Below are 26778 nucleotides of genomic sequence, written 5' to 3'. Positions count from 1 at the left end.
AAGGCGAGAGGGGAAAGATTTAAAAGGGACCTGAGGGGTAACTTTTTCACGCAGAGGGAGGTGTGTGAATGGAATGAGCTGCCAGAGGAAGTGGTCGGAGCTGGTGCAATTACAACATTTAAAAGGCATCTGGAAGGGTACGTGAATAGGAAGGGTTTAGACAGATTTGGGCCAAATGCTGGCAAATGGGACTAGATTAGTTTATGAACGAGTTGGGCCAGAGGGTCTGTTTCTGTGCTGTATAGCTCTATAACTCTATGACTTACCCACCTGCTGTGGTCCCACTTAGGGGTTGAGGTGACACTCGCACTGGGGACAGAGGGTTTCGGCAATGGGGAGCTTCGTTTATTCAGATATCTGTCAGGGTATCTAATCAGCAGCTTTGTGTTCTCAATCTCCTTGCCCTGCAAATTAAAGAGAGAATCACTTGCACATGCAAACAAAACATGACTGGACACTGCTCGAACCATCAGAAAGGCGCAAAAGACCAGATAAAAACCAAAAGAACTGCGGATGCTGTAAATCAGGAACAAAAACAAAGTTGCTGGAGAAGCTCAGCAGGTCTGACAGCATCTGTGGAGGAGAAAACAGAGTTAATGTTTCGGGTCCGGTGACCGTTCCTCAGATCCCAGAACCAAAGACCAGGAAGGTTTGGGCTTCAGCCCTTCAGTCTCATCAGGATTGGCGATAAGCCCGACCCCAGACTCCCAACACAGAACCAGAAATTATTCTGTCAACCATCCTTGTGGTAGCACCCAACAAACCAGAAGACACTGCACCACCCTTTCAAGATGTACCTCAGTTATTTATCTCAACTCATCCCTGCAGTAACAAGGTGCCTGTTCTCATCACTTCCCCAGTACAAATGTTTCTCCTGAATGCGTTCATGAGGTACTATCCTATACAGATATTGAGCAGTTTAGGCCCATACTCTCCGGGGTTTAAGTTTAGGAGAATGAGAGGAGATTGAATCGAGGTACATGAGATGATAAAGGGGATTGACAAGGTCGATGAAGAGAGGATATTTCCTCCTACAGGGGCAATCTAGAACGAGAGATCGCAGCTTTAGGAGAAGGGGTGGCAGATTTAAAACCGAGATGAGGTGAAGTTGCTTCTCTCAAAGGGGAGTCAATCTGTGGAATTCGCACCTGAGTGCAGTGCACAATGGGACATTGAGTAAATTTGAGGAGGAGATGATCAGATTTTTAATTAGTAAAGGGCTGAAGGGTTCTGGAAGGTGGGCAGGGAAGTGGAGTTGATGAGCTCATCACGATAAGCTCAGGCATGGTCATGTTAAATGGTGCGGCAGGGATCAAGGGGCTGAATGGCTTACTCCTGCTCCTGGTTCTTACTGTTTGGTCAGAAAGTATCAGGAATGGTAGCAGAAATCACCTCAGATTTGCTGCTGTTTTACTGTCCCACCCTCATGGCTGCAATCTTGTGAAGGTTGAAAATGTCGATCAGCATGCAGTGAAATTGTAAACCTTAGGAAAGGATCCCTGGTTAAATCACACCTGGAAACTGCAGCGTTGTCAGGAACCGGGGTTGATTTATGTGCAAACTATCCTCCACTGACTGCCTTTATCCAGAGAAAGAATTTGCCTGTTAGTGGGGGACATTATTATAGTTTTAGTCACAAGTCATATTTGTAAACCCTGCCCTGCCTCATACTCCCTGACTGATACAGTGCTGTCAATATCCACTCTTATTCCCAGAGCAAGTCAATTGGGCTTTCTCCCAGCTAAATATTACATTTTCCTATCAAAATGTATAAAAATGTCTTTTCGGGGCTGAATTGAGCAATAACTAACTTGACCCATTTACGAGTAACACCTCCCTCCACTTCCTTCAACCTATTGATGAATCAGGAGACTTTGATCTGCAAACAGGCCAACTACAGAGAAATTTTCAAACAGCAAGACCTTTGCTAACTCACCTGCAAGGCCTCCAAAGCTTTAGCAGCTGCCAAGTGGCACTTAAAGTTGACAAACGCACAGAACCGTTCGTGTAGGACCCGGATACTTTCGATCTCCCCATAACTAGAAGGAAACAATTAGACATAAGTCAAATATCCTCTGGTCGCACTTAATTGCTCTTGCTTGAGATGTGCCCTCACCACATTGCCCAACACAAGGAGGGGAGAATTTTAACAGATCAGGCTTCAACCAGTAGTTGTGCTTGGCACCACTTGGGCAAAACTGAGGAGGGTAAATCTAGCAATTGCCTGACAAGAGTTTGGAGAGATTGTGAACAAGCTGGAATTTATATGTCTCTTAATCCATATCTCACTAAACTCTTCCCATTTTACTCTTGTTGCCAAGTAATCACATGGAAACAGAAGGTAGACTGGTAGCACTGGAGAAATGTGTTCTTCATAGAACATAGAACATAGAACAGTACAGCACAGAACAGGCCCTTCAGCCCACAATGTTGTGCCGACCATTGATCCTCATGTATGCACCCTCAAATTTCTGTGACCATATACATGTCCAGCAGTCTCTTAAATGACCCCAATGACCTTGCTTCCACAACTGCTGCTGGCAACGCATTCCATGCTCTCACAACTCTCTGCGTAAAGAACCTGCCTCTGACATCCCCTCTATACTTTCCACCAACCAGCTTAAAACTATGACCCCTCGCGCTAGCCATTTCTGCCCTTCGTTACAGCTTTGACAAAATGAGAGAAAATAATCCAGACTGCAGTTACCGCAGCATCAGAAATTGCGCAGATTTATTCAGCAAAGGAGCTTGTTTGGCCACTTGGCCTGTACTAGCTCTTTGAAGGATCATTTCAATTCCATCCCTCCCCCTACTCTCTCCCCGTGGCCCTGCAAAGTTTTGAATATGATTCCCTTTTTAAAGCCATGACTAAATCTGTTTGCGCAAGCCTATCCGGATGTATCACGGCTTGTTGTGGCAACTGCTCCGTCCAAAACCACAAACAAATTACAGAGCCTTGTGAACACAGCCCACTCCCATCAATCAAACCAGCCTTCCATCCACTGATGCCATCTACACTTCCCACTGCCTTGGGAGAGCAACCAATACAATCAAAGACCCGTTCCAACCCATTTATACTCTCTTACACGCTCTTCCATTGGGCAGATGATACAAAAGTTTGAGAAAACGTCCAAACTGATTCAAAAACAGCTTCCTCCCTGTCGTTATCAGACTCATATGTTAGAGTTGATGTCTCTCTGCACCCTCGCTGTAGCTGTAACGTTATATTCTACATTCTGTTCTGTCACCCTGATGTACTTATGTAAGGTATGATTTGCCTGAATAGCATGCAAAACAATACCTTTCCTTTTCTCTCAGTACATGTGACAATTATAAATCAAATCAATAAGAGTTTGCAAAAAAAAAATTTCTCCCGATCTTACTTTTTAAAAATCTTAAATTGGATTTTCTGGTTATTACTTCCACTATTAATGCAAACAATTTCACCTTGCTTCAATTTTCTGTTTTTTTTTCCCTCAAATCAACTTATTCAGAGATGTAATGACACACTTCTAAAGCCGCGCACGGTGCTCAGTGGTTGGCACTGCTACCTCACAGTGGCAGGGACCCGGCTGTGATCCCACCCTCGGGCGACCGTCTGTGTGAAGTTTTCACGTTCTCCCCGCGTCTGCGTGGCTTTCCTGTGAGTGCTCCAGTTTCCTCCCACAGTCCAAAGATGTACAGGTCAGATGGATTGGCCATGGGAAATTGCCCATTGTGTCCAAAGATGTACAGGTCAGATGGATTGGCCATGGGAAATTGCCCATTGTGTCCAAAGATGTACAGGTCAGATGGATTGGCCATGGGAAATTGCCCATTGTGTCCAAAGATGTACAGGTCAGATGGATTGGCCATGGGAAATTGCCCATTGTGTCCAAAGATGTACAGGTCAGATGGATTGGCCATGGGAAATTGCCCATTGTGTCCAAAGATGTACAGGTCAGATGGATTGGCCATGGGAAATTGCCCATTGTGTCCAAAGATGTACAGGTCAGATGGATTGGCCATGGGAAATTGCCCATTGTGTCCAAAGATGTACAGGTCAGATGGATTGGCCATGGGAAATTGCCCATTGTGTCCAAAGATGTACAGGTCAGATGGATTGGCCATGGGAAATTGCCCATTGTGTCCAAAGATGTACAGGTCAGATGGATTGGCCATGGGAAATTGCCCATTGTGTCCAAAGATGTACAGGTCAGATGGATTGGCCATGGGAAATTGCCCATTGTGTCCAAAGATGTATAGGTCAGATGGATTGGCCATGGGAAATTGCCCATTGTGTCCAAAGATGTACAGGTCAGATGGATTGGCCATGGGAAATTGCCCATTGTGTCCAAAGATGTACAGGTCAGATGGATTGGCCATGGGAAATTGCCCATTGTGTCCAAAGATGTACAGGTCAGATGGATTGGCCATGGGAAATTGCCCATTGTGTCCAAAGATGTACAGGTCAGATGGATTGGCCATGGGAAATTGCCCATTGTGTCCAAAGATGTACAGGTCAGATGGATTGGCCATGGGAAATTGCCCATTGTGTCCAAAGATGCATAGGTCAGATGGATTGGCCATGGGCAACGCAGTGTTACAGGGATAGGGTAGGGGCATGAGCCTGGGTAGGATGCTCTTTGGAGAGTCAATGTGCACTTGTTGGGTTGAATGGCCTGTTCCCACACTGTTGATGAAACTTGAACCTTGGGCCACCTGGCTTAGAGATAAGGGCACTACCACCACAACCGTCACTCCTTGCTTCGAGATAATTTGCAATTAACCCGCTCTGAGATGTTATGTCTTGTTATTGGAGCACCAGAGGCTTGAACCTGGCTCAGAGGCAGCGACGCTACCACAGCACAAGAAACCACCCTTCCTTGCTTCAATAAAGCTCTTCATAAGTTCACAACTGCCACTTGAATCCGCACTCCCTTTCCATTAGATTACAAACAATGGACAACTATTTCTCCATTTAGTTTCCTTTGCTCTGGGTCGCCTGTTACATTATTGACAATAGTTTGATGGCTTTACCACTGGACCTCCAGGGGAGCAACACTTAATCAGAGTGAGAAATGTGGCTAATCCTACTCATCCCTGCATTGGTGCTGATGGTAAACAGGCCTGTACTATGATCATGGCCGAAATCAGCTCATTGTCACAGACTGGGGATTGAACCTGGGGGTTTTCCATCCAGTTCCACCAAGGGTGGGATAATTCCTATGCACACAGCAAGGTGAAATCAGATCTCTACTTGTCCCTGAGGGGTGGTGAGGCTGAGCTTCAAGGCAAAATCCAGAGGGTTCTCTAACGTCATCGAGGCAGGAGACGTTAATTGAATATTTAATTGTGTTCAGGTGGTGAGCCGTAGCTGGGCATCGATTCAAATCCTGATCTATCCAAGCAGAACCTAACTCTAGTTTTCAGGTTTGGAGGCACATGCTTGTAATGTATGAGCTCCGCAAATAAAATAAGAGAAGATGAGGTTCCAGTTCTACTCTCCAGCCCTGTCTTATTACGATGGGACAGAAATCCAAGTATTGCTCCAGATTCTGACTCACAAGGGTGTTGTTACTTATGATATGCCCTACCTCCTCCAATAGGATAGAACATCAGAAACTTCCATTTTGTCCAGACAAAGTAGCAAGCCCTATCATCCGGTGTTTACATGGATCTTCGCAACATTTATCCCTGAGACACCAAACAGGCTTCTTCATGCAGAGGCAGCAAGTGATTCTGAAGGAGGTCGCTGTCCAGGGCATGACTCTGTTTAAGGTGAGTTTCCAAAAGACTAAAATCGTTCTCAGGAAAAAAAAATGGCCATTTGCTGGCAGCCAGTTAAATCAGGTCAAAGATTTCATGGCAACCCCCAGCACATCCATCAATAGGAGCTGTGTAGAATGCTCTGACTGGCCAGAGTGTGGCACCAGCATCTGCTCTGGTGGTTGTTGGAGCCAGATCAACTGTCAGGCAGAGTCACAACATTGTATACACACAGCACAAGGAGTCCTTAAAGATCAACTCTCTCAAAGGCAAAGTACAGACAAAAACACCCTTCTTTTTCCTCAAAGAAAGTTTAACTATTTATAATAACAAATGAGCCTGTGAGTGTCTGTAATACTGAGATAATTTACTAATAATAACCATATATTGTGATGGTGACTTTGTCTAGAGTTCTGAATTATTTGTCACCTTCAGGAGCGATATTTTTGAAGTTTTCTTTTTCTTCCATGGGCTGCAGTTCCCATTCCAAAATTTACTTACCTTGACATGTTACCACAATGTTTTCTCAGGATTAGCCACTCACTGACCTTCCCCACATTGTTTCAAGCGGTTAAAATCCTTTTGGCATTTACTTTTTTCCTCCTTGTGAACTTTCAGCTCATTTTGAAGCTTCTTGTTCTAAGCCCTACCAATTCTATCTAAGCTTTCAGTTCATTATAGTCATTGTCATAGAGCCATACAGCACAAAACAGACCGTTCAGTCCAACTAGTCCATGCTGGCCATAATCCCAAACTAAACTAGGCCCACCTGCCTGTGCTTGGCCTGTATCCCTCCAAACATTTCTCATCTATGTACTTCTTCAAATGTCTTTTAAATATTGTAACTATACCTGTATCCAGCACTTCCTCTGACAGTTCATTCCACACACGAACCTTTCTCTATGTAGAAAAGTTGTCCTTTTGTCTAATTAAAATCTTTCTCTTGATCTCTAGTCTTGAAATCCCCCACCCTAAAGTTAAAAAAAAACCGCCATTCACCTAGATAACAAAGTGTGGAGCTGGACGAACACAGCAGGCCAAGCAGCATCTCAGGAGCACAAAAGCTGATGCTTCGGGCCTAGACCCTTCATCAGAAAAGGGGGACGGGGAGAGCGTTCTGAAATAAATAGGTCCGAAACGTCAGCTTCTGTGCTCCTGAGATACTGCTTGGCCTGCTGTGTTCATCCAGCTCCACACTTTGTTATCTTGGATTCTCCGGCATCTGCAGTTCCCATTATCTCTCTCACCCGCCATTCACCTTATCTGTGCCTTTTACAAACCCCTACACAGTCACCCCTCAACCTCCTACGCTCCAGTGAAATAAAGTCCCAGCCTATCCAGCCTCTCCTTATAACTCAAGCCCGCCATTCCCAGCAATATCCTGGTCATTACCAGGACATTACCTAGACATTAGTCTTCTGAACCATCTCCAGTTTGATAATATTCCTCCTTTAAAACAAAGCAACCAAGACTGTAGACAGTACTCCGAAAGTGGCCTCACCAATGTCCTGTACAACCTCAACATCATATCCCAACTCCAATACTCAGAGGTCTGTTCAATAAGGCAAGTGCGCTATACTCCTTCTTAACCACCCTGCCTACATATGATGCAAACTTCAAAGAATTACGCACCTGAACCCCTAGGTCTCTCTCTTTTACAACATGTTGTCTCCTTCATAATGTGCTCTAACTGTCCAATCTTTAAGTTTTCTTTGAAAACTAGCACTTTACGACTTTACCAGTAATTGTTTGTTCTTCCTTTACTTACTTGCTTAAGTTCTTTTACTTGGGCAGAATTATTGATACTTATTTATGAAGAGACTATCTGATGAGTGATTTTTAGCTCCTGCTTTTTGCAGGTCTGTTATTTTCTCTAGAATTTCTTTGAGTTCAATGTTTCTGTAGCTACTTCTGGTGAGCCTGATGGGTTTTATGTGTGCATTGCTCCAGATCTTCCTGTACATGTGCCATCTTTCAATTCAATTGATGACAAAGAGCTTGTGGTTCATCCTGCTTCCTTTCTCTTTCTTCAAGCTCTTCATTCATGTTAGTAAGCAGAGTGGATGTATCCACAACAGACTGCATCTTCTCAGAGATGGTATTCTTAACATTTGTATTTATTCTGGGTTAGTCTGTCATCTTTTTCCTCTGAACTTTCATTTACTTCCCCAGAACAGGGGCTGAATAAGGAGTAGTGTACTATTTTCATTTTTTCACATTTAGTTCTACAAGTATTTCTTGAACAGTCTGCTGTAATTTCTGTTATGTCTCTGATGTTTGACTGATTCCATGGGTTCTGATGGGTTCAAGGTCAATTCATGCTGGTTCAGCAGAGTATGTGTTGTATAATATCTGTAACATCTAGGTGGATTGATTCGAATAGCACTCCAGCATTATTGATCCTGCACGTGAAATTGGTGAACAGCTGTACGTTGAAAGTTTTACATTTGTATGTTTCATCACGACTTCCCATGTCTGTGTGTACATTAAGTTTTTAAAGAATTTGCAGGGGTAGTATTTTGGAACTTGCTCCTGTGTCAGTTTTAGCCAATAACGAATAAATAGTTAAGGGAGGTCATGGCATTGTGGTAATGTCACTGAATTTTGTTAGGAGGTCTGCTGTGTCCCAATGTAAACTGTGGTAATGTCACCAAATTTTGTTAGGAGGTCTGCTGTGTCCCAATTAAACTAAGAAATGTTGCGGACATCCTGACACAATGCCTTTGATCTTCCCTTGCTTGTTAATTATATAGCACACCCTGATCACATGCCTTTCTCAATACAGATTTGCTTACCAGCTAGTTGTGTTTACAACACTCTGATGATGCAATGAACAAAGAAATCATGGGTGTCTCATGCATTTTAGCACAATTTAAGACTGCCCATCATAAATTTCACCTGTGGGTTAAATTGTTTGCCGACGGTCCAAGCATGATCACCCTCTTCAGTGTGATGTTTCCCAACGCTGTTCCCCAGTTCATATTAATGATATTGGTCTATTAATCAATCGCTCATCGGGGATTGATAACCACTGTGAGTTAGTTTATTTCAAATAGTAAAACACATTACAAGTCACAAAGCAGACATTACAGCAAACTGACTGATTTGAGTGTGTAATTTGCAGACCCAAAGCAGACGATCATCCAGATACAGAGTCATAACATTATATACACACAAGTCGTAGAATGCTTAAACATGAGCTCTAGACAATGTACGCATATAACAGGAGATACCAAAAATAACCCACTTTCTGGATTAGGAGGATGCTAAGGCAATCCAGCACTGAATAATTGTAGGTTACAGGACAAAGCATTCATTAGCTTCTTCAACAGTACTATAGTTTTTCTCTGCACAACATTCACGTGTATTTACATAGCCCCTTTAATAGAATGGAACATTCACTCCTTCTACCAATAACGCACAGAGACAACAGGTTGGACCATCTGCAAGATGCAGTGGAGCAACTCACTAAAGACTCATTTCAAACAGTAACCTCTATCACCTGGAAGGACAGGGACAACGCATACACACTACCCTTCAAGTTCTGCTCCACACGACCTGGACTTGGAAATACATCGCCGCTCCTTTACTGCCACTGGGTAAAAATCCAGGAACTCCCTTCCTAACAGCACTGTTGTGTGTCTCTACACCCCAGGGTCTGCAATGCTTGAAGGAGGCAGCACACCACCATCTTTTCCGGGGCAATTAGAGATGGGAAATAAATCTGACAATGTCAATGATGCCCATGAGAAAAGTTTTAAAGACTTAGCTGCAACATTATCAGACAAAATTTGATTCTGTGCCACATATTCAGATGGGCGACCTACAGCTTGGTCTGCAAGTTTTGTTCTAAATACTTATTTGAAGGAACAAAGCAAGGTCATGAGGTCAAGAAGGTGTATTCAAAATGTAGGCATTGCTAGGTATTGCTGCTAATGGTGTAACAAAGATACAGCAGGGATGCACAAGAGGCTAGAATTGGAGGAGTGCAGAGTTGGAGAGAGTGAGGAGGGAAGAAGGGAGGCCATGGAGTGAGTTGAAAACAAGGATGTGTACATAATGTGAATGTCAGCGTTGAATCTAGGCCCTGAAGCCTCAGCTGTTCATAAAACAAAGAACAGAAATAGCTAGAGAAACACGGTTACCATTTTGAGTTGAGTTCTAAAGAACTGGACTTGAAATGTTAACTCTGTTTCTCGCTCCACAGATGCTTCCAGCCCTGCTCAGTTTTTCCAGCAATTTCTGTTTCACATCTCCAGCACCCACTGTTCTTTGTTTGACCTTCTTCTTGAGAACTCAACTTGAAACGGTAACTCTGCTTTCTCTCCACAAATGCTGTCAGACCTGCTGAGATTGTCTAGTAATTGCTGTTTTCTCTGGAGGAGCTGCTCACCAGTCTAAGCCAGCTGACACTGATGCGGTCATCTGTGAATGCATCTCAAATCGACAGAAATCGTTCACTGATTGGAATGTGGAATCAAGCTAGTTTTATGTGTTACAACCACTGTACCTGCTCCCCAAGCTGGCTGACAGTTTGCCAAAGGAAACTTTTGCATTTAGTAAAGGTAGGAACTGACACGACACTGTTTGTGAATTTGCAGGATGCAGGCAGCACTGGCACAGGTACTGAGCAACTTAAAAGCTGCTCTCGTTCCAAGACATTGGATACATCTATCACATGCCCTATAACTAAATGGTTCGTGATGTAATGTATGATTTAAATCATTAGTTCAAAGCCTCATGAGCAATGTGTCTCGACAGAACAAGTTTGACTCTCCTGCCCCTTAAAACATCAAATTATCCCGTGTCAATATTTAATTTTCCTGCCTTATTCAGAGCCGCTTATTTGTGCAACGGTGTCATTAACAGGGGAGTTCCTAACAGCACAGAGAAAGTCTCTCTCTCTTTCTGTACTGCATGCATTGACAAATTTATAAATCCCTTCAAAAAGGGCAGTTTTATAATGTTGGTGCACAGAATACACAGAAGTAGCAGTTGTCAGTTCAGACAGCATTTCCAAGAGCAAAATGAGTTCCTAAATAGAAGTGTGCAAACAAAATCAAATAGGACTGGGGTTTGCTATTAGAAAGTTGTTCTCAAGGGCAGTTTTGTCAGAAATCTTTATTTTGCTGCTGCCTGCAATTAGATTCAAGCCATTTTCTGAGTGAAAGAGAAAAGACTTGCATTTGTATAGCACCCTTCAGGATGTTCCAAATTGCTTTGCAATGAAGCACTTTTCAAATTCAAAAGTAGTTACTAGTGTAACGAAATACAAATGGCAAGTTTGCACAAAACAAGCTTTCACCAACAGCAACATAATAATATTCTGTCTTGGAGATGTGGAGTGAAGGATAGACGTTGGCAATGAGACTGCCAATCTTTACATGTCTGTCTCAGACAGCAGACTGGGCCTGTGTCATGTCAAAGCTTGTCATTCAACAGTGTAGCATCCCTTGCTACTGCACTCAAGCATCCGCATAGAGTTTTATACACAAGGACAGAAAATAGTGGAGAAACTTAGCTGGCCTGAACACACAGGGAGGTGAAGGCCTACACTGGATTGTTAATCTAGAAACTCACATAACGTTCTGGAGACCCCGGTTTGAATCTCACCCTGGCAGATGGTGGAATTCGAATTCAATGAATATCTGGAATTAAGAATGTAATGCTGACCATGAATCCATTGTTAATTGTTGAGGGGGGGAACCCACCTGGTTCACTAATGTCCTTTAGGGAAGAAAAATTGCTATCCTTAAGTGGTCTGGCCTACATGTGACTCCAGACCCACAGCAATGTAGTTGACTCTTAACTGCCTGATGGGCAATAAATGCTTTCTGGACAGCGATGTCCTCACCCCATTAATGAGTAAAAAGAAGTCCTTACAGTGTGGAAACAGGCCCTTCAACCCAACAAGTACACACCATCCCTCAGAGCATCCCCAGCCCTCATAATCCACCTAATCTACACATCCCTGAACACTACGGGCAATTTAGTACAGCCAATCCACCCTAGCCTGCACATCTTTGGACTGTGGGAGGAAACCGGAGCACCCGGAGGAAACCCACGCAGATATGGGGAGAATGTGCCAACTCCATACAGTCAGTCACCCGAGGGTTGGATCAAACCAAGGGTCATGGTGCTGTGAGGCTGCAGTGCTAACCGCTGAGCCACTGTGCCACCCACAAAGAATGAGAACAGTGAACGCTGCTGGAAATAGCGATGCAAGTGGGATTCGAACCCAAGCCCAACCCTAACCCTATCGCAGAATACAAGTCTGTCAAGTCAGGAAACAGAGTTAATGTTTCAGGTCTGATTTGAGTCTTTAGAAGGAAGAAAAAACGTCTGAAGAAGAGTCATACTGGGCTTGAAATGTCAATTTTGCTTCACTCTCCACACTTGTAGCCAGACCTGCTGAGTTTCTCCAGCATCTTCTGCCTTTGTTTCAGACTTCCAGCATCGAAGCACTTTTACCTTTATCTTTAGACACAAGTCTCTCTGGAGTGAGACTTGAAGAATGCACAAATGTTTCACTTAGAGTGAGGAGTGTTATTGTATAAGGTAATGTTCTGAAAGGGATAATGATGGATACATGCTTCAGGCACCACACAAGCAAACACCATGGGTGATGAAAAGGAGAGTCCAGCTCTGGATCCCATTGACAGCAGACATACCATTCGTAGCTTTTAGCCTCAGTAATGATGTCTCACTAGCCAACGGAACTTGTACCTTCTGCTACCACACAAATGAGGCCTTGTCGTTAAACCAAGTGTCTCCTGCTGGTTCAGCCCCTATCACTGTTAAGCAAACATGCCAATGTAGCCAGTATAGAAAGGAAGATGAGTGACAGCACCCATGAGCTGGTAGTGGTTGGTTCTGTGGCAAATACAACTTGATCTACCCATGGTGATTTGCTCCTTGTATGTTGTAAAAGTGTCAGATTCTAACTCGGTGCAATTTGAACGATTGAACCTTACTCTGATAGAGGGTGCAGGCTCATCCCAAGGTGGAGCTTCTGTTCGGGCTGGCTACAGGGGTGGTCCCCTTGCTATCTACACTTCATCTGAAAGCAGAACATGAATGTTACAGGTGGGAAAGTTATTGTAGCCATCGAGAAAGGAGTTACGTGGGTCTCAATCTTGTGCATTTTTAAAAACAAGCTGTGGAAGAAATTGTTAACTAAGTATTATTAGTAACGATTCATATTCATATCGCTTTATTAATTGATTGGCCTCTGATATTTGTAATGGAGACTATATTCACTTATCACCTTATATTTATTGTATGTGGCTTTACTGCCTCTCATCATTTACTATTTTCATTTGCTTCTCATTTTGGCCATGAGGTTCCCCGTGCAGCACAAGGGGATGGGAGTCCCGATGAAGTGCAAGGGGATGGGAGTCCCAGTACAGCACAAGGGGAAGGGAGTCCCGGCATAACACGAGGGGATGGGACTCCCGGTGCAGCACGAGAGGATGTGAGACCCGGTGCAGCTCAAGGGGACGGGAGCCCCAGTACAGAGCGAGGGGATGGGAGTCGCGGTGCAATGCGGGGAGATGGGAATTCCGCTGCAGCGCGAGGGCAAGGGAGTCCAAGTGCAGAACGAGGGGATGGGAGTCCCAGTGCAGAGCAAGGGGATGAGAGTCCCAGTGCAGAGCAAGGGGATGAGAGTCCCAGTGCAGAGCAAGGGGATGGGAGCCCCAGTGCAGTGTGAGGGGATGGGAGTCCCAGTGCAGAGCGAGGGGATGGGAGTCCCTGTGCAGAGCGAGGGGATGGGAGTCCCTGTGCAGAGCGAGGGGATGGGAGTCCTAGTGCAGAGCGAGGGGATGGGAGTCCCAGTGCAGAGCGAGGGGATGGGAGTCCCAGTGCAGCGCAAGGGGAAGGGAGTCCCAGTGCAGAGCGAGGGGATGGGAGTCCCAGTGCAGAGCGAGGGGATGGGAGTCCCAGTGCAGCGCAGGGGGAAGGGAGTCCAAGTGCAGTGTGAGGGGATGGGAGTCCCAGTGCAGCGCAGGGGGAAGGGAGTCCAAGTGCAGTGTGAGGGGATGGGAGTCCCAGTGCAGCGCAGGGGGAAGGGAGTCCAAGTGCAGTGTGAGGGGATGGGAGTCCCAGTGCAGAGCGAGGGGATGGGAGTCCCAGAGCAGGGTGAGGGGAAGGGAGTCCCAGAGCAGGGTGACGGGAATGTTGTAATGGTACCATTAGAAGATGATCATTGTAAAAACTTTTCGCAGTCCTCCATGACAACAAAGTACATTCTGTTCTCCTGGTTGCTCCAAAGTTGCTCCCCCAATACATCCCAAACCCCAAGCCACTATTTCTGCCTTTCTCACCACTTCCACACTAACACTGCTGTCTGCACTTTGAGCCAACTGATTTAATTCTGCTTCCTGTCCCTTCCCTCACTCACCTTTCACTATCTATCCCACATCCTCTCTGTATTCCCATTTGTAAATGAACACTGCATTCGCCAAGAGACAGAGCTCAAGATTTAAAAAAATCTCCACGTTCAGGCTTGTGGGAAAAGCCTGAGGCTTCTCCAAAAACAAAACTTTAATAAAGGCCTGAAAAAGATAATTTTGTTTACAATGTAATGACATGATTGTACGTTACATATAATGTTTATAGTATGTTTAATTCCTTAATTTTAGATTTTTAAAAATGTTCATAACAGACAGGATGCACTGAACACTGAAAAACATATTCAGAAGTAATTTTGAGTGATATTTTGGAACCAGGGACCAGATTATCTCAAAATGATATATCCAAACTGTGACATAACAACCATGTGTTATGACAGTTTTAACACTGGAATAGCCTGTCAGAGAGCCACCTACAGGACTAACAGGCTTCAACAATAATGACTTTCAATGAAATGCATATCCCAGACATTAAGTGTAACAGATAGCGCGTTGGTTAAAGTGGAATTTTTGGAGGCTTGAATGTTTGTAATCCAATTTCAGAGAATTGTGCGCAAATATCATAAGTGACACTTGGTGCGTACTATGGAGAGAATACTGTGCTTTTGGAGGCGCTGTCTTTGAGATGAGACTCCAATCTTGAGTCCTTTCTCTGCTCCCTCTCTCTCTCTCTCTCTCTTCCTTCTTTTCTTTTACAGGATGCATGCCAGCTCCTAACTGCTCTTGAACAAAATGTGTGCTATTTCTGAATGTCGTTAAGAGCCAGCCACATTGCTGTGGGTCTGGAGTCACATACAAGCCAGGCCAGGTAATAATTCTGAGGAAGGGTCACCGAAACGTTAACTCTGTTTGCTCCTCCACAGATGCTGCCAGACCTGCTGAGCCTTTCTAGCAACTTTGTTTTTGTTCCAGGTAATAACAGCTGATCTCTCTCCCTAAAGTTCAGTGGGTTTTTTTTAATGATAATTGACGACAGTTTGATGCCCACCTTCAGTGAGAATAAGTTTCCATTTCAAGTTGACTAGTTAAATTTCAATTGTACCAGTTGCTACACTGGGATGACCCTCAAGATGTAAAAGGCTCATGGTCCCACATCCTACTAAATGTTAGGCCAACATCAAGCAGGAGAAAAAAATTACAAATGGGGGCATGGTCTGCAGAATCCGCCCCTCCCAATGACAAAGTAATCGAGAAGAAATATTGTGTGTTCGTGACAAAGTGTCCGCAGTGATCGTGAGTTGACTTTAATCTACACAAACTGGGAAAACCAGATTGCTAATAGTTTGCTGGATGAGTATAGACTGCCTGTGAGTCTGATTTGGTAAGGTTCAAAATGGCTGCTGTATTTCCTGCATGATGACAGAGATTGTGTTTCAGACAGTACTTTATTGGCTCAGGTACATCCTATGAAATGGTTTAAAGAACTAAGAACAACACAGCTCAGGAACAGGCCCTTCGGCCCTCCAAGCCTGTGCTGCCACATTTTGCCCTTCCATACTAAAACTGTCTTCACTTACAGGATCCATATCCCTCTGTTCCCTTCCTGTTCATGTATCCGTCCAGGTGCTTCCTGAATGCTGCTGTTGTCTGCTCCCAGCACCAACTCTGGCAACGCGCTCCAGGTAGTCACCACCCTTTGTGTGAAAAATGTGCCTCGTGCATCTCCTTTAAACTATCCCCCGACCCCCACACTCCCCACACCTTGAACCTGTGTCCCCTAGTAACTGACCTGTCCACCCTGGGAGAAAAGCCTCATACTTTCCACTTTATCCATGCCATTCACAATCTTATAAACTTTTATCAGGTCACCCCTCAACCTCCTGCATTCCAGTGAAAACAAACCCAGTCTATCCTTTCTTCATAGCTAAACTCTGTACCCTCTCCAAAGCATTCACATCCTTCTGGTAATGTGGTGAGCAGAACTGTATGCAATAAGTTCTATAAAGCTGCAGCATTACTAGTCTATCCTTATACTCAATGCTCCTTCCAATGAAGACTAGCATGCCATTAGTCTTTTTTACCACCTTATCTATCTGTGCTGCCATCTCCAGTGAGCCGTGGACCTGTACACCCAGATCCCTCTGCATATCAATAGCCCTAAGGGTTCTGCCGTTCACAGTATAATTTCCACCTGTACCTGACTTTCCAAAATGCATCACTTCACATTTTTCCAGATTAAACTCCATCTGCAACTTTTCTGATCTATGTCCTGCTGTATCTTCAGACAATCCTCCTCACTATCCACTATTCCACCAATCCTTATATCGTCTGCAAACTTACTAATTAGACCAGCTATGTTTTTCTCCAAATCATTTATGTAGATCACAAACAGCAGAGGTCCCAGCACTGATCCCTGTGGAACACCACTAGTCACAAACCTCCATTCTAAGAAGCATCCTTCCACTACCCACGGTCTCCTATGACTAAGCCAGGTCTGCATCCATCTCTCCAGCCTACCCTTGACACCATATAACTTCACCTTTTGTACCAGTCTGCCATAAGATACCTTGTCAAAGGCTCTACTGAATTCAATGCAGGCAGCATCCACGGCCTTTTCGCTCATCAATCATCTTCCTCACCACGTGCTGCGAAGGTGCCTTCACAATTTTTTGATTTTTAATTGAAACATATAAAATAATCAGAGGGTTAGATAGGGTGGATAGGGAGAGCCTTTTTCCTAGGATGGTGACGGCGAGCACGAGGGGGCATAGCTTTAAATTGAGGGGTGAAAGATATAGGACAGATGTCAGAGGTAGTTTCTTTACTCAGAGAGTAGTAAGGGAATGGAACGCTTTGCCTGCAACGGTAGTAGATTCACCAACTTTAGGTACATTTAAGTCGTCATTGGACAAGCATATGGACGTACATGGAATAGTGTAGGTTAGATGGGCTTGAGATCCGTATGACAGGTCAGCACAACATCGAGGGCCGAAGGGCCTGTACTGTGTTGTCATGTTCTATGTTCTATGTTCTTACAATGTGGCATGCAGGGCTGCCACATGTTTCACTTGGAGACTGGCGTTGGCATTCGGAGACTTAAAGCCCATTGGTTCGGCGTACATTTGAACCTGGGTGTAGGAGTTGAAACGGACAGGAGTTGTAGCCTCGACCCTCAACTCATCAAAAAGACCAGCAAACGATGTGGCAGCATTTGTAACGTTGAAGTTTTGACATAAAATGGCCCATAGCACCTTCATCATCCGAATAAATCTTGTCATCGCTTACACCTTGCTCACTGCAATAATTTTGATTTAAACTGATCCAAAACTAAAATGCCTTTGAAAGGCATCAGGGCTTTAGTGAGATCTGGACTTATGTTTAATAGCATTGTGAATCAGACAGTGATGACACAAAATGTTCCCTCAGACGGCTAAGTGTTTAGACTCCACAAAGGGGGCAGGATGTACACGGTCTACAAGAGGGGCCAATTTGACTGATCTTGGTTTAAATTCACTGGCCAGGCCAGCTTTTATTCCCCATCCCTAATTGCCCAGAGGGCAGTGAAGAGTCAACCACGTTGCTGTGGGTCTAGAGCCAGACCGGGTAAGGAGGGCAGTTTCCTTCCCTAAAAGGCATCAGTGAACCAGATGAATTTTTCCGACAATCAACAATGGATTCATGGTCATCAATTCCAGATTTTTATTGAATTCAAATTCCACAATCTGCCGTGGTGGGATTGGACCGAGATCCCCAGAACATTACCTGGGTCTCTAGATTAATAGTGGCCTAGTGCTAATACCACGAGGTCACTGCGCTCCCTGTTACATCCTCTACTTCATGCCAGTTTGGTAACCTGCAAGCTCTGAGCACGTTGTGCACTTACATTCCAAACAGATCTTTAAGCTGCTTCTCCTTGACATGAACAGTGACATTTCCAACCCACAATGACGCGCAAGGTAACCTGAAGGAGGGGAGAAAATATATAATTTAAGGACAATCAGCTCCAACAACACTCCTTCCTCAATCACCACGACCACCAGATGCAGGTGAACTGGTCAATCATCTGACCCTGAAGTGTTGCTACGCACTGATGTGCCTGCCACACTTGCCTGCACAAAACTGCCATTAAGCTTCAAAGCGGACGACTGGATGCCTGAAGGTGTTTCTGAGATGCAGCATTGTCAACACTGAATACTTTGCTTTAATAAAGTAGACTTTCACTGCCTCTTGTGCAGTGTATTCAAACCCAATCTGGGCAATCTCACTTGTCAACCATTTACCCCACAAGTTTATTTTGAAGCAACGTGACTGTAAGGCTATTATTGGAAAGAACTGTTTTCCCATACATTGCACATGCATTATAACACGCAGGCCGTCGCCACATAGGTGACATCTGTTTACCACAATCTCGACCAAACACAAACTAATTGCTGAGTGATTAACAAAGAAAAAACATTGGCAACAATCCCATTACTTTGATCAGCAGAAATTAAAGATATGAAACTCTGGCTTCCTATAGGCTCCTCTGAGAGCCATAGAGACTGGGGGAGGGTGAGGATCATTCATCGCTTAGTCAGCAGCTCTCAGGACATCAGCACCAGCAAAAGTGTGACCTTTCTCAAACTCCTGGCCCTCATCACTGGTATTTATCCCTTCTTCCTCATTCTTCTGGAATACTGTCTCCAGTTCTGGCCGCCCAGTTAGAGGAAGGATATTATTAAGCTGAAGAAGGTTCAGAAAAGATTTCCCAGGATGTTGCTGGGTATGGAAGGTTTGAGTTATAAGGAGAGGGCTGGGCAGGCTGGGGCTTTTCTCACTGGAGCATCGGAGGTTGAGAGGTGACCTTACATAAGTTTATAAAATCCTGGGGGGAGAGTAATAGATAGAGTTAATAGCAGTCGTCCTTACCCTAGTTTGGGGATCTCAAGACTAGGGGGGCACAGTTTTAAGGTGAGGGGAGAAAGACTTAAAAAAGACATGGGGGGGGCAATTTGTTTTTAGACAGAGGGTGGTCCACATGTGGAATGAACTGCCGGAGGAAGTGGTGGATGTGGGTACAATTATGATGTTTAAAAGACATTTAGATAAGTACATGAACAGGAAAGGTTTGGAGGGATAAGGGCCAGGAGCAGGCAGGTGGGACTAGTTCAGTTTGGGATTACATTCGACTGGACTAGTTCGTCTGAGGGGTTTCTATGCTGTATGACTCAATGATTGCAACTCTGACTGTAATTTTTCCAATTGGCATGTTCAGAGATGTTATGACACATCTCTGAAGCAGGTGCGACTTGTACCCAGGCCTCCTGACTTAGGTGAAGTATATTGTTCAATTAAATACAAAGCGCACTGGTAAAGGGAGACTGCTAGGGCACTGTCACGATACCACAAGAGGAAAGGATAAAACAGAAACATCAGCAACTGCTGCTTCCCAAGTGAAAAGAAAAGGAGCAATTACCTTGATCTGAAATTGCTGAACTCAAGTGTTGCGACTGGAAGGCGAGAAACAGCCTTACTGCAGAATGGTGGGCCATTCCTAAAGCTCCCACAGATTTCACCTGCCAACTGAATGCAGCAGACCAAGGACAGAGAGGTCAGTCTGAGAGAGGGGGAGCTGATTTAAAATGAGACAACTGGAACCTTAGGGATAGTAGGAATTGCAGACCCTGGAGAATCTGAGGTAACGAGGTGTGGAGCTGGCCAAGCAGCATCAGAGGAGCAGGAAACCTGATGTTTCGGGCCTAGACCCTTCTTCAGAAATGGGACGATTCAGGCCTTCTTCAGAAGGGTCTAGCCCCGAAACGTCAGCTTTCCTGCTCCTCTGATGCTGCTTGGACTGCTGTGTTCATCCAGCTCTACACCTTGTTATCTTGGAACTTTAGGGTCTTGCCTGAAGATTAAACATACGGTAGTGGAAGAAATACAGTGAACAATTGAAGAGGAAAAGGCACAGGGTTAGGGGACAAAAGCAATGGGATCGAGTCCTGATGCTCCAGGGAAAATAGCCCCAGCATAGTTAGCCTCTCCCTGTAGCTCAAACCCTCTAGTTCCACAGACTTGCTCCTAAACATTTAATGATTGTTTGTGTACAAACTGCTAGCTCAGAGACCCATGAGCAGACCGGCCATTTTCTGCGGGGTTCTGCTCTGAGGTATTAAATGCGGATAATTCAAAATCAAATGGAGATAATTTTCTGAAGATCCAGAACTTAACACCAACAAAGCTGGTGTATTAGAGAAAGGGAGATTACAACCAGCACAGCAAAGTGACACTTCAGAGTAGAATGCCCAGCCATCCCTCCCGTCGCCAACAGTTTCCCAGCATCCCTGGGTGTGTTGATCAAAGGGATGAGGCTTCACATCCTGTGGAGAGGTCCCCTCCCCCCCCACCCACCCCCACCCCAGGCCAAATAGGCTAATGTTCCGCTCAGAGAAATGATCACTTGGCTGAAGCAGAAGCGTTAAGAAATTCAACGGTCGTACAATCTGGGAGAGAGCGAGGGCAGAAAAGAGCCTCAAAATTGTCAAGGACACTAAAAAAGATTGCTTTTTAAAATGCTGAGGGGTAACGCCTGCGATTATGTCTGTAGTCTAAATTCTCCCAGCCGAGCACCAAGTGATTGTTGGCAGAGTGAGGAAAACATGAGTATTTAGGCCAAGCGCTAGTATGCTTCTTTTAAACACAGACTAATTAGAATACACTTAAAAGCCCACGTATGCAGAAGCAGAAAAACTACTGGTCTGTATATAAACAATTGTTAAATGTTTAGGAGCAAGTCTGTGGAATTAGAGGGTTTGAGCTACAGGGAGAGGCTGAATAGGCTGGGCCTATTTTCCCCTGGAGCGTCAGAAGCTGAGAAGTGACTCTACAGAGGTTTAAATATCATGAGGGGATGGATAGGGTGAAATGCCCAGGGGAGGGGAGTCCAAACCTAGATGGCATAGGTGTAAGGTGAGAGAGGAAAGATTTAAAAAGGATCTGAGGGGCGCCATTTTTCACACAGAGTGGTGCGTGTATGGAACGGGCTGCCAGAAGAGGTGGTACAGGCTGGTACAATTAAAAGGCATGAGAATGGGCACATGAACAGTAAAGATTTAGAGAGATATAGGCCAAACGCAGGCAAATGGGACTGAAGGGTCTGTTTCTGTGGTGTATGACTCTATGATTAGTCTGGGGCTCAGTAAAATAAAATTAATGCCACTGGATGCCGAAGATCTGAAATAAGCAGAAATCCGGAGAAAGTCAGTAAGTCTGGTAGTGTCTATGGAGATTAAAAACAGTTAGCATTTCAAATCCAGTGACCCTTCAGGTTAAGATAACAAAGTGTGGAGCTGGATGAACACAGCAGGCCAAGCAGCATCTCAGAAGCACAAAAGCTGACGTTTCGGGCCTAGATGCTTCATCAGAGAGGGGGATGGGGAGAGGGTTCTGGAATAAATAGGGAGAGAAGGGGAGGCGGACTGAAGATGGATAGAGGAGAAGGTAGGTGGAGAGGAGAGTACAGGTGAGGAGGTAGGGAGGGATTAGGTCAGTCCAGAAAAGACGGACAGGTCAAGGAGGTGGGATGAGGTTAGGAGGTAGGAAATGGAGGTGCGGCTCAAGGTGGGAGGAAGGGATGGGTGAGAGGAAGGACAGGTTAAGGAGGCAGGGACAAGCTGGGCTGCTTTTGGGATGCAGTGGGGGGAGGGGACGAGCTGGGCTGGTTTTGGGATGTGGTCAGGGGAGGGGAGATTTTGAAATTTGTGAAATCCACATTGATACCATTGGGCTGCAGGGTTCCCAAGTGGAATATGAGTTGCTGTTCCTGCAACCTTCGGGTGGCATCATTGTGGCACTGCAGGTGGCCCATGACGGACATGTCATCTAAAGAATGGGAGGGGAGTTAAAATGGTTCGCGACTGGGAGGTGCAGTTGTTTGTTGCGAACTGAGCGGAGGTGTTCTGCAAAGCGGTCCCCAAGCCTCCGCTTGGTTTCCCCAATGGAGAGGCAGCCAAACCGGGTACAGTGGATGCAGTATACCACATTGGCAGATGTGCAGGTGAACCTCTGCTTAATGTGGAAAGTCATCTTGGGGCCTGGGATAGGGGTGAGGGAGGAGGTGTGGGGGCAAGTGTAGCATTTCCTGCGGTTGCAGGGGAAGGTGCCGGGTGTGGTGGGGTTGGAGGGTAGTGTGGAGCGAACAAGGGAGTCACGGAGAGAGTGATCTCTCCGGAAAGCAGACGGGGTGGGGATGGAAAAATGTCTTGGGTGGTGGGGTCGCATTGTAGATGGCGGAAGTGTCAGAGGATGATGCGTTGTATCCGGAGGTTGGTGGGGTGGTGTGTGAGAACGAGGGGGATCCTCTTTGGGCAGTTGTGGCGGGGGCAGGGTGTGAGGGATGTGTTGCGGGAAATGCGGTCAAGGGCGTTCTCGACCACTGTGGGGGGAAGTTGCGGTCCTTGAAGAACGTGGACATCTGGGATGCGCGGGAGTGGAATGCCTCATTGTGGGAGCGGATGTGGCGGAGGCGGAGGAATTGGGAATAGGGGATGCAATTTTTGCAGGAGGGTGGGTGGGAGGAGGTGTATTCTAGGTAGCTGTGGGAGTCGGTGGGCTTGAAATGGACATCAGTTACAAGCTGGTTGCCTGAGATGGAGACTGAGAGGTCCAGGAAGGTGAGGGATGTGCTGGAGATGGCCCAGGTGAACTGAAGGTTGGGGTGGAAGGTGTTGGTGAAGTGGATGAACTGTTCGAGCTCCTCTGGGGAGCAAGAGGCGGCGCCGATACAGTCATCAATGTAACGGAGGAAGAGGTGGGGTTTGGGGCCTGTGTAGGTGCGGAAGAGGGACTGTTCCACATAACCTACAAAGAGGCAGGCATAGCTGGGGCCCATGGCCACCCCCTTCGTCTGTAGGAAGTGGGAGGAATCGAAAGAGAAGTTGTTGAGGGTGAGGACGAGTTCGGCTAGGCGGATGAGGGTGTCGGTGGAGGGGGATTGGTCGGGTCTGCGGGACAGGAAGAAGCGGAGGGCCTTGAGGCCATCTGCATGCGGTGTATAGGGACTGGACGTCCATGGTGAAAATGAGGTGTTGGGGGCCAGGGAATTACAGAGCATTTGTTTTTACACCAGTTCTCTTTGTTTCTCTCAAGCTAAAGTGAAACAGAATGGAGTGTAGGAGATGAAGCTCCTCAAGGTAATCCTGCAGAGGTGGAGAAAGGAATTCTCTAAGGCAAAAAAAACTCGACAGAATAAGAAGCTGTTCAGAAAGAAAAATTCCAGTGTCAGGTTTTTCAGTAGCTTTAATCATAGACACCTTATCACACAATGGCCATGCTGTCTTTGCAAATTTGAAGAGCCCAAAGGCTGTTTTCCACTTTGACCTTTTTCTTACGCTGAAGATTAACTTCACAAAGCTCTGCCAGATACTTCGCATTCAATCCATCTGCTCAAAATTCAAATTCCCTCACTTGTGTAACAGGAAAGCCTCTTCATGAATCTCTGAGAAGCGGTAGCTCACTTTCGGGGCATCGCTTTACCTCCAGTGAGCGAAGCAGCTTGGAGCCACAGAGTTGCTACAGCGAATGCGGGGATCAAACACACCCCCTTCTCCAAACTTCCCTTCGCTGTCTTGGAAATGCATCCAGCTTTAAATACACATGCACCAAACCCCTCAACAGGCTTTGAAGCAAAACAAATTCAGAGATCAAGATGTCACCTGCGTTCCTTGCTCCCTATCTCACACGGTTTGTTCATCAGTGCCTTGCCTCCCCAGCACCTCAGCAAGAGGAAAGATGGGATTACACCAGAGGAGGTGCACAGGAGATAGGCCAGGATGGTGCCCGGGACGGAGCATTTCAGCAAAGAGGAGAGGCTGGGTAAGCTCAGGCTGTTTTCTTTGGAGCAGAGAAGATTAAGATGGGGGGGGTACCTGATAGAGGTGTACAAGATTATGAGGGGCATTGACAGGATGGATAGACAGCGGCTGTTCGCTTTGCTGTGACTGGTTGGCTCGCTGAGCTGGTTCATTAGTTTGCAGACGTTTCATTACCCTGCTGGATAATATCATCAGTGCAGCCTCTGATGAAGTGCCATTGTGTTTTCCCACCTGGTTTTTAAACTCTGGGGTCCATTGGAATTGGTTACTTCATTTCTGATCTTTGTTTGCAGTGGTATATATATTTAGGGTCTAATTCTACATGTTTATTGATGGCCTTCTTGGTGGAAGAACCAGGTCTTTAGAAATTCCCGTGCTTGTCTCCGGTTGGCCTGTCTTAGGATCCCGGTGTTGTCCAAATCGAACTGGTGGTTCTCACTATCCATGTGAACGGCGATGAAAGAGTATTGGTCATGTGTCTTCATTGTGAGTTGGTGTTTGTGTATTGTTAGAAGCCCTACAGTGTGGAAACAGGCCATTTGGCCCAACGAGTCCACACTGCCCCTCCAAAGAGCATCCCACCCCAACTCATTCACCTACCCCTGTCTAAGCCGCCTAACCTAAATATCCCTGGACACTGGGCAATTTCCCATGGCTAATCCACCTAGCCTGCACATCTTTGGACTGTGGGAGGAAACCAGACCACCCGGAGGAATCCCACGCAGGCGCGGGGAGATTGTCCATACAGAGAGTTGCCTGAGGGTGGAATTGAACCCGGGTTCCTGGCTCTGTTGGACAGCAGTGCTAACCGCTGAGCCATCGTGCCACCCATTTCCTTTCTGCCTGTCCAATGTAATGTTTGTCACAGTCTTTGCTTGGAATCTTGTATATCACATTGGTTCTGTCCAGAGTGGGTAAGGGGTCTTTGGTTCGAGTTAGCAGTTGGCCACAAGAATACACAAACACCAACTAGCAACAAAAAGACATGACCAATACTCACAAAATCTCCATTCACATGGATAATGAGAACTGCCAGTTCGATGGGACAACATCAGGATCCCAGGACAGGCCAAACAGAGACAAGCACGAGAATTTCTAAAGGTGTCGTTCTCCACCAAGAAGGCCATCAATAAACATATAGAATTAGACCCTATATATATACACCACTGCAAAGAAAGACTAGAAATGAGGGAACCAACTCCAATGGGCCCTAGAGTTTATATACCAGGTGGGGAAATGCAATGGCGCTTCAGAGGCCGCACCGAGCATGTTACCTAGCAGGGTAACAAAATGTCTGCGAACTAACAAACCAGCTCAGCGAGCCAACCAACCTCAGCATCCACAACCCGAACCACAAATCTACTCAAGCACCTTAGTTGTTCCCTTCAGTTGAAAGGTCTGTAACAAGTGATATAATTTTAAAGTGAAAGGCAGGAGGTGTAGAAGGGATTTGAGGAAATGCATTTTCACCTACAGGGTGACAGGGATCTGAATGCATTGCCTGGGAGAGTAGTTGAGGAGAAAAACCTTTAAGAAGTGTATGGATGAAGAGCTGAAGTGTCAAAGCAATCAAGGCTATGGGCCTAATGTGGGAAAGTGGGACTTGCGCAGGGAGTAGTATATTTCTGGCAGTACATACTGGATGGGCTGAAGGGCCTCTCCTGTCCTCTCTGATACAACAATGCCAATCTCCCCACAGCCCCAGTGAACGGTGACTCCCTTGATAGAAGTCTGTTGTTAAACATCTGGAGATGGGTACAAGGGTCTTGAGGAGGTGATTGCTGGTGAGGAGCAGGGTTTGGGATCTAAAGAAAAACCAGAAGGTGGCCCTTTGTGACTAGGGGCTCCCTCAATCAGGCACAAGTGATCCACATAGGCAGCATGTCTCCACCCTGCACTCCCTGACTTGATCGACCCTCCATAATCCTCCTTTCCCGCCTCAGAACTCACCCACCCCTTTGATCTAGTTGGTATCAGTGTCATTGCAATCACCATTGCTGCAGACAGGTTATGCACAGCAAGATCCCACAAACAGCCAAGAAACCAACAGCCCATGAACCCATGCTCACTGTCAACAGACACTGGAAAGTATTCCAGCTCTATTAGCGAAAAATCCTCACTTTGACCTTTCTGGTAATGCAGCACCCCCTCAGTACTGCCTTGAAGTGTCAGTGTAGACCTTGGATCAGCAATTAAGGGTGAGATTTACTCTGATGTCCCCACAGAGCCTGGAGTGAGGGTGTATTTGTGAAAGTCCTGCGTACCCATCCTTCTGACCTGTCCCACACAGATTGGGGAGAATTTACACCAGAGTAAACACATGGTACCTACTCAGTTTGATCCCCATTCACAGGAAAGTCAATCAAATATAAATGGTCCTCTTCCTCAGGCATCTCTAAAGTCACAGAATTTGGCCGCTGAACTGCAAAAATGGGAAGAAGGAGACAAATTAGGCAGTAATACCTCACATCCACCATAACTTCGGGAATTCACAAATACAGCAACAAAACCAACCCTAGATTCAACCACATTGTTGTGAGGTGGAGTTGCACGTAGTACAAACCAGGTCAGGATGGCAGATATCTTTCACAGAATTCCTACAGTGCGGAATTAGGCCATGGGGCCCATCAAGTCCACACCCACCATCCTAAGAGCATCCCACCCAGGCCCAACTCCTACCCTGTCCCTGCATTTCCCACCCTAGACACTATGGGGCAATTTAGCATGGCCAATCTACCCTGACCTGCACATTTTTGGGGTGTGAGAGGAAACCACAGAACCCGAGGAAACCCATGCAGACACAGGGAGAATGTGCAAACTACACACAG

At 45.8% G+C, this 26778-nt stretch overlaps 1 protein-coding gene across 4 annotated transcripts in view; it reads right to left on the bottom strand.

Moving 5' to 3' along the window:
- Nucleotides 1-26778, bottom strand: part of zgc:123010 (uncharacterized protein LOC641500 homolog) — a 146242-nt gene that overhangs the window by 10471 nt on the left and 108993 nt on the right. For 3 of the 4 annotated variants that reach the window (XM_048550998.2, XM_048550995.2, XM_048550999.2), the window contains exons 12-15: nucleotides 26282-26372; nucleotides 17983-18060; nucleotides 1937-2039; nucleotides 271-404 (exon numbers count right to left, since the gene is read on the bottom strand). In XM_048550998.2, coding sequence (XP_048406955.1) covers nucleotides 271-404; nucleotides 1937-2039; nucleotides 17983-18060; nucleotides 26282-26372 — 406 coding nt within the window. Of the gene's footprint in view, nucleotides 1-266; nucleotides 405-1936; nucleotides 2040-17982; nucleotides 18061-26281; nucleotides 26373-26778 lie in introns of all 4 variants that reach the window. The other variant, XM_048550997.2, reaches the window with a different exon arrangement.

This window comes from Stegostoma tigrinum, chromosome 20 (genome assembly GCF_030684315.1).
Source record: "Stegostoma tigrinum isolate sSteTig4 chromosome 20, sSteTig4.hap1, whole genome shotgun sequence".
Taxonomy (NCBI): domain Eukaryota; kingdom Metazoa; phylum Chordata; class Chondrichthyes; order Orectolobiformes; family Stegostomatidae; genus Stegostoma; species Stegostoma tigrinum.
This window is presented reverse-complemented; position numbering and strand designations above follow the sequence as displayed.